This window comes from Chiloscyllium plagiosum, unplaced genomic scaffold (genome assembly GCF_037043375.1).
Source record: "Chiloscyllium plagiosum isolate Xiang-an unplaced genomic scaffold, Cpla_swu_hap1 HiC_scaffold_19, whole genome shotgun sequence".
Taxonomy (NCBI): Eukaryota; Metazoa; Chordata; class Chondrichthyes; order Orectolobiformes; family Hemiscylliidae; genus Chiloscyllium; species Chiloscyllium plagiosum.
The window spans coordinates 2194434-2207474 of record NW_028270157.1 but is presented as its reverse complement, the minus strand read 5'-3'; the positions used below and the strand labels follow the sequence as shown (position 1 = coordinate 2207474).

At 51.6% G+C, this 13041-nt stretch overlaps 1 protein-coding gene across 18 annotated transcripts in view; it reads right to left on the bottom strand.

The window, feature by feature from the left end:
- nav3 (neuron navigator 3) overlaps positions 1–13041 on the bottom strand; it is a 639300-nt gene that overhangs the window by 226014 nt on the left and 400245 nt on the right. Inside the window, exon 1 of one of the 18 annotated variants that reach the window (XM_043708778.2) lies at positions 615–1572. The exons of 16 other annotated variants lie outside the window; for them this stretch is intronic. In XM_043708778.2, the coding sequence (XP_043564713.2) occupies positions 615–1164 (550 nt within the window). In that variant the 5' untranslated portion in view covers positions 1165–1572. Of the gene's footprint in view, positions 1–614; positions 1573–13041 lie in introns of those variants that run through there. One more of the 18 variants, XM_087996968.1, reaches the window with a different exon arrangement.

Here is a 13041-nt window from a genome sequence, read left to right as displayed (position 1 = left end):
GAAGTGCGACCATAAGGCACGGGGACAGAATTAGTCCATTCGGCCCGTCGTGTCTGCTCCACCATTCCATCATGGCTGATATGTGTCTCAACCCCCTTCTTCTGCCTTCTCCCTGTAACCGTTGATCTCTTGATCCAAGCCTCTCAGGATTCTGTGTCCAATCAGAAACCCCCTGATCCTTCTAAACAAAGATCTGTATGCAGTTCCCACCTGCTCCAGAGGGGTGTCATTACCCACCTGAGCAGGTTGCTTTAAAGTATCACCCAGGCAAATAGAAACACAGAAACAGGAGCAGGAGTAGACCATTCGGCCCTTCGAGCCTGCTCCACCATTTAATATGATCATGGCTGATCATGCAATCTCAGAATCCCATTCCCAAATTACTGAGAAGCTCACAAAAGCCTTGTACCTTTTTCTCAGACACCGCTTTACAATTTCCGACCTGTTTGTCTGGGGCATTCTACAGTGCGCTTCTTCATAAACGGGGCCATCATTTTCCCTGAGAGTCATTTACAACATAAATGATAGCTGTTGTTCCAGGAGGTGTCAAAGAGATAACAAGAAGGAAAATACCTACATTCCGCAATAAATATTAAAAGCAATGCTCAACTCACCAGGCAGGTTTGTATAAAGCACTTGCTCCAGGTCTCCCAGCATGGTCAGGATAATATCGGGATCTAACTGAGCAACTCCCTCCCGCGGGCAGCCAGTGTCTCTCAGTGCTCTCTGTCTCCTGGTCATCTTGGACTCTTCTGCAAGAATTTCATCATAGGACTTCCAGCTATTGGTGAATTTGACTTCAGTCTGCTGGCATCTCAATGTTGTGCCCATTATCTCACCGCTCCCAGACTTTCTAGGCATGCATGCCCCCTTCACATTGAAGCCAGACTGGGACAGGGAGTGTTCCGAGACAGAGAGAGACCTGGACAGTGGGTAGACAGCTGGCCTGAAGCGTCCCTTGAAGGGGATGGCACTGCACTCACCCCCATCATCTGCCCAGCCCCTATTTAGAAGGGACAGCCTCTTGCCCCCATCACCCAGCAGTCCCAAGTTTGTCAGAGAGCTCTGCCTGTGCAATGCGGGGGCTGTGTGTGTATCACTGCAGCTCTTAAACACCGACAGATCGGAAGACCATTGCATCGTCTCCGCTTGTCTCTTCAGCATTGCCTCTCTGCAGCCAGAGGGTCAGTCCTCGATCAACAGACAACTTGCGCTCACCTGAGTCACAAAGCTCCTCATCGTGACAATCCCGGAAAGCAATGTGAGAGCCTGGCATTCTGACCATCCACGTGTGACAGCCACATCCCCAGGCGAAGATCTTATTCCTATCTCTCCGGGGGAAAGCAAAACTTGACTCGAGTATTTATATCACTCCCCGTTATATCACTGAAACTGCAGTGATGTTGAAACAACATGATGTGCACTCGGGCAGTGAGAGTGTATCACAGAGTCTTTCACTATTGTGGAGATATTCCCACAAGGCAGACTGGACGAGATGACAGGCTGACTGATTGCCACCTCTGTAGGTCTTCATATCTTTAACGAAGCTCTTCCAAAATGACAAGGCCAGGACAGGACAAACACAAGATCCAAAATCCAATAATAGAATATTCCTCTTACAAGGAGAAGCAGTGAGGCAAAGCCTTCACCCCACCCCCACCCCAGAGCTACACGCAGACACAGACAGACAGAGAGAGGGAGAGGGAGAGGGAGACAGCGAGAGCAGGCTGCAGCGGGGCTGCTGCTGTGTAGCACCCAGTTCAGGAAGCTGTGAAAGTGAAGGATAATGCAAGCCTGATGCCAGACACACCTCTTTTAGTATTCAACCTGCATCTCAAATCTATCCCTGTTCGGTCTCCACTGCAGTAGCTGCAGCTTCTCAAAGGGCTGCGTAAACAAATATCTTCAGCACCACTCGATTATAAATAACACAAGTTTCACGCAGAATAGGAGAGAGTCATACTGTCTGTCATTACGCTCTCAGAGTGTCTGCCATACCAGGCAGGAATGTTAAGGTTCCTTGTTCCAAAAGTAACAAACCTTGTTAAAGTAGCTACAAATCAACATGTGGGGAACTGCACTGCAGGAACACAGGCCATGTGTCATACCCTCTCCACCCTGATCAGGAGCTATCTTGGGGGCTTCGCCATATGTATATGGGAGGGGCTGTGAAACTTTACTGGGGTTTGGTAATTACAAACTACAATGGAGACCAAGATAGTCTGGAATGGTGAATTGTGAAGTGGTTTTCTGAAATCTCACCACAAACCTCCAGCTAAAGTGGGCAGGTGGATTGTCAGGGACAGTCAAGAGGTGATGGAGTCTCGAGCAAAGCCTAGGGACTGTAGGCAGCAGGATATTACAGTGACAGTGATTAAAAACAAGGCAGAATGACTAAGGAACCAGAGCAAAAAGAAAGACAAACTTAATGTTTCAGATACAGCCTCTGAAACTTCACAACGGACAACCTGGCACTCCCTGACCCACACCCACACACACCTATTCACTTACTCATTTACACACACACACACCAATTCACTCACATTCACACACACACACCCATTCACTCACTCATTCACAAACACACACCCATTCACTCACACACACACACTCAATCATTCTGTCAGACACACACACACTCTCTCTCTCACACACAGACACCCACATATACACAGCAACTTGCTATTTTCAAGACTGAGGTTTTGTTTGATAAGGATCAAGGGGTAAACCTGGCAAATGGAGTTGTTAACATTCTCAATCTCACTGACCAGGGGTGAAAGCAGCCTCCCCATGCTGGTGGCAGTATCACAATGTGCAGAATGCTAGCTAAGAGGACATATTACCTGATGATGCACACACACTAGGAGCAGGAGTAGACCATTCAAGACCGCTCCATCATTCAATCAAATCAGATTACTCTTCATTCCTGCCTGGCCCTGCCCCCAATACAGTCATAGAGTCAAAGAGATGTACAGCATGGAAACAGACCCTTCGGTCCAACCCGTCCATGCCAATCAGATATCCCAACCCAATCTAGTCCCACCTGCCAGCACCTGGCCCACATACCTCCAAACCCTTCCTATTCATATACCCATCCAGACGCCTTTTAAATGCTGTAATTGTACCAGCCTCCACCACATCCTCTGGCAGCTCATTCCATACACGTATCACCCTCAGCGTGAAAACATTGCCCCTTAGGTCTCTTTTATATCCTTCCCCTCTCACCCTAAACCTATGTCCTCTAGTTCTGGACTCCCCCACCCCAGGGAAAAGACTTTGTCTATTCACTCTATCCATGCCCCTCATGATTTTATAAACCTCTATAAGGTCACCCCTCAGCCTCCGATGCTCCAGGGTAAACAGCCCCAGCCTGTTCAGCCTCTCCCTATAGCTCAAATCCTCCAACCCTGGCAACATCCTTGTAAATCTTTTCTGAACCCTTTCAAGTTTCACAACATCTTTCCGATAGGAAGGAGACCAGAATTGCACCCAATATTCCAACAGTGGCCTAACCAATGTCCTGTACAGCCGCAACATGACCTCCCAACTTCTATACTCAATGCTCTGGCCAATAAAGGAAAGCATACCAAACGCTGCCTTCACTATCCTATCTACCTGCGACTCCACTTTCAGGGAGCTATGAACCTGCACTCCAAGCTCTCTTTGTTCAGCAACACTCTCTAAAACCTTACCCTGAAGTGTATAAGTCCTGCTCTGATTTGCATTCCCAAAATACAGCCCCTCACATTTATCTAAATTAGACTCTATCTGCCACGCCTCAGCCCATTGGCCCATCGGATCCCAGCTTTCACTCTTGCCCCCTCGTTACCAAGAATCTCTCCAGAACTGTCTTCAAATCAATCTGCCTTTGAATTGAGGAGGTGAGTTCGAAGGTGACTTCAGTGCAGACACAGGTGGGCTTGGGACAACAACTTTTAATGGTTCGTGTGCAAAAAGTACTGATCCACTTCAACCCCCTCGCTCAGTCTCTGGCCACGCTGAAGCAGAACTGAATGACTACACAGTGAAGATTTCATCCCATGTGATGCTGGGCTAATTAGGAAGCTATTTCTGAAAACACGTCGTGTTGGTCAAGTGTGGGTCCACCTTTGCCTGGACTTTGCAACATCAGGGTGTGTGTTGGTGTCAGATGTTGTTAGAGTCTCTCTCTCTAGAATATCTCTTCTCTGCTACAATCAATTTTGACTCAAACCCTACAATTAGATTCACCTTCTCTGACTCCCCCCTTTTTAAAAGCTGAGGTGAGTGTTTGTTTGTGTGAAGCAGCCGATGGTCTGTACAAAGTCCATCATCGCGGTGCCAATGTCATTTAGTGTTGGACAAGCCATCTGTTGTCAATGTGATCCGACCAACAGAGTGTGATGGATGGTGTCAGCACAACATTAACTTTGTAACAGACTGATAAAAATTCATAAAATAACAGCTAGGAGCCACTAGAATAAAAACCACACAAATCTCCAGAAATACTCTGGCAGGCTCTGGTGACAACTTGAAAATTAGGAGCAAGGGGAAAATGAATGCTTTATAAAATCTACAATCATACAGTACGAAAGAGGCCCTTTGGCCGATTGAGTATCTACTGCCAGAAGTACACAGCTACATAAAATTAATCCCACTTACCCACACGAGGCCAGGAGCCTGGGATGTTATGATAGTTCAGGTGCTCATCCAAGTACTTTTTAAAGCTGTGAGGGTTCCTGCATTGAGTATAGGAGTTGGGAAGTCATGTTGTTGTTGTACACAACATTGGTTAGGCCACTGTTGGAATATTGCGTGCAATTCTGATCTCCTTCCTACAGGAAAGATGTTGTGAAACCAGAAAGGGATTCAGAAAAGATTTACAAAGATGTTGCCAGCGTTGGAGGATTTGAGTTACAGGGAGATGCTGAACGGGCTGTGGCTGTTTTCCCTGGAGCGCCGGAGGCTGAGGGGTGACCACATAGAGGTTTACAAAGGTATGAGGGGCAACTCATCCATGCTGACCAGATATCCCAACCCAATCTAGTCCCACCAGCCAGCACCCGGCCCATATCCCTCCAAACCCTTCCTATTCATATACCCATCCAAATGCCTCTTAAATGTTGCAATTATACCAGCCTCCACCAATTCCTCTGGCAGCTCATTCCATACACATACCACCCTCTGTGTGAAAAAGTTGCCCCTTAGGTCTCTTTTATATCTTTCCCCTCTCACCCTAAACCTATGCCCTCTAGTTCTGGACTCCCCCACCCCAAGGAAAAGACTTTACCTATTTTCCCTATCCATGCCCCTCATAATTTTGTAAACCTCTATAAGGTCACCCCTCAGCCTCCGACGCTCCAAGGAAAACAGCCCAAGCCTGTTCAGCCTCTCCCTGTAGCTCAAATCCTCCAACCCTGGCAACATCCTTGTAAATCTTTTATAAACGCTTTCAAGTTTCACAACATCCTTCCGATAGGAAGGAGACCAGAATTGCACGCAATATTCCAACAGTGGCCTAACCAATGTCCTGTACAGCCGCAACATGACCTCCCAACTCCTGTACTCAATACTCTGACCAATAAAGGAAAGCATATCAAACGCCACCTTCACTATCCTATCTACCTGTGATTCCACTTTCAAGGAGCTATGAACCTGCACTTCAAGATCTCTTTGTTCAGCAACACTCCCTAGGACCTTACCATTAAGTGTATAAGTCCTGCTAAGATTTGTTTTCCCAAAATGCAACACCTCACATTTATCTGAATTATACTCCATCTGCCACTTCTCTGCCCATTGGCCCATCTGATCCAGATCCCGTTGTAATCTGAGGTAACCCTCTTCGCTGTCCACTACAGCTCCAATTTTGGTGTCATCTGCAAACTTACTAACAGTACCTCTTATGCTTGCATCCAATTCATTTATGTAAATGACAAAAAGTAGAGGACCTAGCACCGATCCTTGTGGCACTCCACTGGTGACAGGCCTCCAGTCTGAAAAACAACCCTCTCCCACTACCCTCTGACTTCTACCTTTAAGCGAGTTCTGTGTACAAATGGCGAGTTCTCCCTGTATTCCGTGTAGTCTAATCTTGCTAACCAGTCTCCCATGGGGAACCTTGTGGACCGCCTTACTGAAGTCTATATATATCACATCCACCACTCTACCCTCATCAATCCTCTTTGTTAGTTCTTCAAAAAACTCAATCAAGTTTGTGAGACATGATTTCCCACGCACAAAGCCAGGTTGACTATCCCTAATCAGTCCTTGCCTTTCCAAATACATGTACATCCTGTCCCTCAGGATTCCCTCCAACAACTTGCCCAACATCAATGTCAGGCTCACTGGTCTATAGTTCCCTAGCTTGTCCTTACTGCCCTTCTTAAACAGTGGCACCATGTTAGCCAACCTTCAGTCATCCAGCACCTCACCTGTGACTATCGATGATACAAATATCTCAGCAAGAGGCCCAGCAATCACTTCTCTAGCTTCCCACAGAGTTCTAGGGTACACCTGATCAGGACCTGGGGATTTATCCACCTTTAACTGTTTCAAGACATCCAGCACTTCCTCCTCTGTAATATGGACATTTTGCAAGGTGTCACCATCTATTTCCCTACAGTCTAAATCTTCCATATCCTTTTCCACAGTAAATACTGACGCAAAATACTCATTTAGTATCTCCCCCATTTTCTGCGGCTCCACACAAAGGCTGTCTTGCTGATCATTGAGGGGGAGAAAGTGAGGACTGCAGATGCTGGAGATCAGAGCTGAAAATGTGTTGCTGGAAAAGCGCAGCAGGTCAGGCAGCATCTAAGGAGCAGGAGAATTGACATTTCGGGCATGAGCCCTTCTTCAGGAATGAGGAGGGTGTGCCAAGGAGGCTGAGATAAAAGTTAGGGAGGAGGGACTTGGGGGAGGGGCGTTGGGAATGCGATAGGTGGAAGGAGGTTAAGGTGAGGGTGATAGGCCGGAGAGGGGTGGGGGCGGAGAGCTCAGGAAGAAGATTGCAGGTTAGGAAGGCGGTGCTGAGTTCGAGGGTTGGGACTGAGATAATGTGGGGGAGGGGTAAATGAGGAAGCTGGAGAAATCTGCATTCATCCCTTGTGGTTGGAGGGTTCCTAGGCGGAAGATGAGGCGCTCTTCCTCCAGGCGTCATGTTACCATGGTCTGGCGATGGAGGAGGCCAAGGACCTGCATGTCCTTGGTGGAGTGGGAGGGGGAGTTGAAGTGTTGAGCCACGGGGTGGTTGGGTTGGTTGGTCCGGGTGTCCCAGAGGTATTCTCTGAAACGTTCCGCAAGTACGCGGCCTGTCTCCCCAATGTAGAGGAGGTCACATCGGGTGCAGCGGATGCAGTAAATGATGTGTGTGGAGGTGCAGGTGAATTTGTGACGGATATGGAAGGATCCCTTGGGGCCTTGGAGGGAAGTGAGGGGGGAGGTGTGGGCGCAAGTTTTGCATTTCTTGCGGTTGCAGGGGAAGGTGCCGGGAGTGGAGGTTGGCCCACGTTTTCCTCCGCTACATCGATGACTGTATCGGCGCTACCTCGTGTTCCCACCAGGAGGTTGAACAGTTTATCCACTACACCAACACCTTCCACCCCGACCTCAAACTTACCTGGACCGTCTCAGACCCCTCCCTCCCCTTCCTAGACCTCTCCATTTCTATCTTGGATGACCGACTCAACACAGACATTTACTATAAACCGACCAACTCCCACAGCTACCTAGACTACACCTCTTCCCACCCTGCCCCCTGTAAAAATGCCATCCCATATTCCCAATTCCTTCACCTCCGCCGCATCTGCTCCCAGGAGGACCAGATCCAATACCGAACAACCCAGATGGCCTCCTTCTTCAAGGACCGCAATTTCCCCTCAGACGTGATCGACGATGCCCTCCACCGCATCTCCTCCACTTCCTGCTCCTCCGCCCTAGAACCCCGTCCCTCCAATCGCCACCAGGACAGAACCCCACTGGTCCTCACCTACCATCCCACCAACCTCCATATACAGCGTATCATCCTTCGTCACTTCCGCCACCTCCAAACGGACCCCACCACCAGGGATATATTTCCCTCCCCTCCCCTATCAGCGTTCCGGAAAGACCACTCCCTCCGCGACTCCCTCGTCAGGTCCACACCCCCCACCAACCCAACCTCCACTCCCAGCACCTTCCCCTGCAACCGCAAGAAATGCAAAACCTACGCCCATACCTCCCCCCTCACCTCCCTCCAAGGCCCCAAGGAATCCTTCCATATCCACCACAAATTCACCTGCACCTCCACACACATCAGTTACTGCATCCGCACACATCGGATACTGCCTGACCTGCTCCTTGATACTGCCTGGCCTGCTCCTCGGATACTGCCTGGCCTGCTCCGCGGATACTGCCTGACCTGCTCCTCAGATACTGCCTGACCTGCTCCTTGATACTGCCTGACCTGCTCCTCGATGCTGCCGGACCTGCTCCGCAGAGACTGCCTGACCTGCTCCTCGATACTGCCTGACCTGCTCCGCGGATACTGCCTGACCTGCTCCTCGGATACTGCCTGACCTGCTCCTCGGATACTGCCTGACCTGCTCCTCGATACTGCCTGACCTGCTGCTCGATACTGCCTGACCTGCTCCTCGGATACTGCCTGACCTGCTCCTCGGATACTGCCTGACCTGCTCCTCGATACTGCCTGACCTGCTCCTCGGATACTGCCTGACCTGCTGCTCGGATACTGCCTGACCTGCTCCTCGGATACTGCCTGACCTGCTCCTCGATACTGCCTGACCTGCTGCTCGATACTGCCTGACCTGCTGCTCGATACTGCCTGACCTGCTCCGCAGAGACTGCCTGACCTGCTCCTCGGATACTGCCTGACCTGCTCCTCAGATACTGCCTGACCTGCTCCTCAGATACTGCCTGACCTGCTCCTCGATACTGCCTGACCTGCTCCTCGGATACTGCCTGATCTGCTCCTCGATACTGCCTGACCTGCTCCTCGATACTGCCTGACCTGCTCCTCAGATACTGCCTGACCTGCTCCTCGGATACTGCCTGACCTGCTCCTCGGATACTGCCTGACCTGCTCCTCGATGCTGCCGGTCCTGCTCCTCGATACTGCCTGACCTGCTCCTCGATGCTGCCGGATCTGCTCCTCGGAGACTGCCTGACCTGCTCCTCGATACTGCCTGACCTGCTCCTCGGATACTGCCTGACCTGCTCCTCGGATACTGCCTGACCTGCTCCTCGGATACTGCCTGACCTGCTCCTCGGAGACTGCCTGACCTGCTCCGCGGATACTGCCTGACCTGCTCCTCGGATACTGCCTGACCTGCTCCTCGGATACTGCCTGACCTGCTCCGCGGATACTGCCTGACCTGCTCCTCGATGCTGCCTGACCTGCTCCTTGGAGACTGCCTGACCTGCTCCTCGGATACTGCCTGACCTGCTCCTCGGAGACTGCCTGACCTGCTCCTCGGATACTGCCTGACCTGCTCCTCGGAGACTGCCTGACCTGCTCCTCGGATACTGCCTGACCTGCTCCTCGGATACTGCCTGACCTGCTCCTCGATGCTGCCTGACCTGCTCCTCGGATACTGCCTGACCTGCTCCTTGGATACTGCCTGACCTGCTCCTCGGATGCTGCCTGACCTGCTCCTCAGATACTGCCTGACCTGCTCCTTGGATACTGCCTGGCCTGCTCCTCGATACTGCCTGACCTGCTCCTCGGATACTGCCTGACCTGCTCCTCGGATGCTGCCTGACCTGCTCCTCGGATACTGCCTGACCTGCTCCTTGGATACTGCCTGACCTGCTCCTCGATACTGCCTGACCTGCTCCTCAGATACTGCCTGACCTGCTCCTCAGATACTGCCTGGCCTGCTCCGCGGATACTGCCTGACCTGCTCCTCGGATGCTGCCTGACCTGCTCCTTGATGCTGCCTGACCTGCTCCTCGATGCTGCCTGACCTGCTCCTCGGATACTGCCTGGCCTGCTCCGCGGATACTGCCTGGCCTGCTCTTCGGATGCTGCCTGACCTGCTCCTTGGATGCTGCCTGACCTGCTCCTTGGATACTGCCTGACCTGCTCCTCGGATACTGCCTGACCTGCTCCTCGGAGACTGCCTGACCTGCTCCTTGGATACTGCCTGACCTGCTCCGCGGATACTGCCTGACCTGCTCCTCGATACTGCCTGACCTGCTCCTCGGAGACTGCCTGACCTGCTCCTCGGATACTGCCTGACCTGCTCCTCGGATACTGCCTGACCTGCTCCTTGATACTGCCTGACCTGCTCCTCGGATACTGCCTGACCTGCTCCTCGGATACTGCCTGACCTGCTCCTTGATACTGCCTGACCTGCTCCTCGGATACTGCCTGACCTGCTCCTTGATGCTGCCTGACCTGCTCCTCGGATACTGCCTGACCTGCTCCTTGGATACTGCCTGACCTGCTCCTCAGATACTGCCTGACCTGCTCGTTGGATACTGCCTGACCTGCTCCTTGGATACTGCCTGACCTGCTCCTCGGATACTGCCTGACCTGCTCCTCAGATGCTGCCTGACCTGATCCTCGGATACTGCCTGACCTGCTCCTCGATACTGCCTGACCTGCTCCTCGGATACTGCCTGACCTGCTCCTCGGATACTGCCTGACCTGCTCCTCAGATGCTGCCTGGCCTGCTCCTCGGATACTGCCTGACCTGCTCCTCGATGCTGCCTGACCTGCTGCTCAGATGCTGCCTGACCTGCTCCTCGGATACTGCCGGACCTGCTCCTCGATACTGCCGGACCTGCTCCTCGGATACTGCCGGACCTGCTCCTCCATACTGCCGGACCTGCTCCTCAGATGCTGCCTGACCTGCTCCTCGGAGACTGCCTGACCTGCTCCTCGATGCTGCCTGACCTGCTCCTCGATGCTGCCTGACCTGCTCCTCGGATACTGCCTGACCTGCTCCTCGATACTGCCTGACCTGCTCCTCGGATACTGCCTGACCTGCTCCTCGATACTGCCTGACCTGCTCCTCGGATACTGCCTGACCTGCTCCTCGATGCTGCCTGACCTGCTCCTCGGATACTGCCTGACCTGCTCCTTGGATACTGCCTGACCTGCTCCTCGGATACTGCCTGACCTGCTCCTCAGATACTGCCTGACCTGCTCCTCGGATACTGCCTGACCTGCTCCTCGATACTGCCTGACCTGCTCCTCGGATACTGCCTGACCTGCTCCTTGGATACTGCCTGACCTGCTCCTCGGATACTGCCTGACCTGCTCCTCGATACTGCCTGACCTGCTCCTTGGATACTGCCTGACCTGCTCCTCGGATACTGCCTGACCTGCTCCTCAGATGCTGCCTGACCTGCTCCTCGGATACTGCCTGACCTGCTCCTCGATGCTGCCTGACCTGCTCCTCAGATGCTGCCTGACCTGCTCCTCGGATACTGCCTGACCTGCTCCTCGGATACTGCCTGACCTGCTCCTCGGATACTGCCTGACCTGCTCCTCAGATACTGCCTGACCTGCTCCTCGGATACTGTACTTTTGCAAAGCCACATTTTTAGGACGATAGGAGCAAATGCGACACCATTATTTAAGAGGGGAGTGAGAGAGAAAACAGGGAACTACAGACCTGTTAGCCTTACATCGAGGGTATGGGAAATACTAACAGTCTAATGATAAATAGACACTTGGATGACAATGATCTGATTGGGCAGAGTCAGCATGGATTAACAAATGGAAAACGCATGTTTGGTGAACTTGTATGTTTCTGAGGTTGTTACAAACAAAATTAACAAAAAGGTGTCATTCAATCTAGTATAGCTACATTTTCAGAAGGCTTATGGGAAAGTCCCCCACAGGTGGTTGGTTAGAAAGATTAAAGCACTTGGCAGGAGGTAATATACTGGCAGCTAGTAACAACTGGCTCACAGACAGAAAACAGAGAGTAGGAATGTTGACTTTCAATTACCCTCTGAAATGGCCAAGCAAGTCTCAACAAAGAAATTAAACTGCAAGGAGCACCTGGCATTGACCTCAGCATTGGAAAAGGCGACGGCAGAAACAACCCTGTGACCTTGCAAAGTCCCCTCACTAACATCTGGGGGCTAGTGCCAACACTGGGAGAGCTGTCTCACAGACTGGTCATGTTAGAGCCTGACATTGTTGATAAGATATGGATTCTGTGAGTATGACTCTGTCCCAGACACCACCATCACCATCCCGGGATACGTCCTGTCCCACGGGCAGGACAGACCCAGCAGAGGGGGCGGCACAGTGGGATACAGTCAGGTGGGAGTTACCCTGGGAGGCCTCGACATTGACTCCAGACCCCATGAATTCTCATGGCTTCAGATTAAACACGGGCAAGGACACCTCCTGCTGATTATCATGTACCATCCTCCCTCAGCTGATAAATCAATACTTCTCCATGTTGAACAACACTTGGAGGAAGCACTGAGGGTGGCAAGGGTACAGAATGTACTCTGGGTGGGGAATTTCAATGCCCACCACAAAGAGTGGCTCAGCAGCAGTATTACTGATCGAGCTGGTCAGGTCCTACAGGACATAGCTGCTGGACTGGGTCTGCGGCAGGTGGTGAGGGAACCAACAAGCAGGAAAAACATACCTGAACCCATCCTTACCAATCTGCCAGCTGCAGATGTATCTGTCCCTGACAGTATCGGTAAGAGTGACCACCGCACAGTCCTTGTGGAGACAAAGTCCCACCTTCACATTGAGAATACCCTCCATCGTGTTGTGTGGCACTGTCACCGTGCTAAATGGGACAGACTTCAAACAGATCCAGCAGCTCAGGACTGGGCATCCATGAGGTGCCGTGGGTCATCGACAGCAGCAGAACTGTACTCCAGCACAATCTGTAACCTCATGGCCCGGCATATCCCCCACTCAACCATTACCATCAAGCCAAAGGATTGACCCTGGTTCAGTGGAGAGTGCAGGAGGGCATGCCAGGAGCAGTACCAGAGATACCTGAAGGTGAGGTGTCAACCTGGTGAAGCCACCAAACAGGACTACTTGCCACCAAACAACATAAACAGCAAGTGATAGAC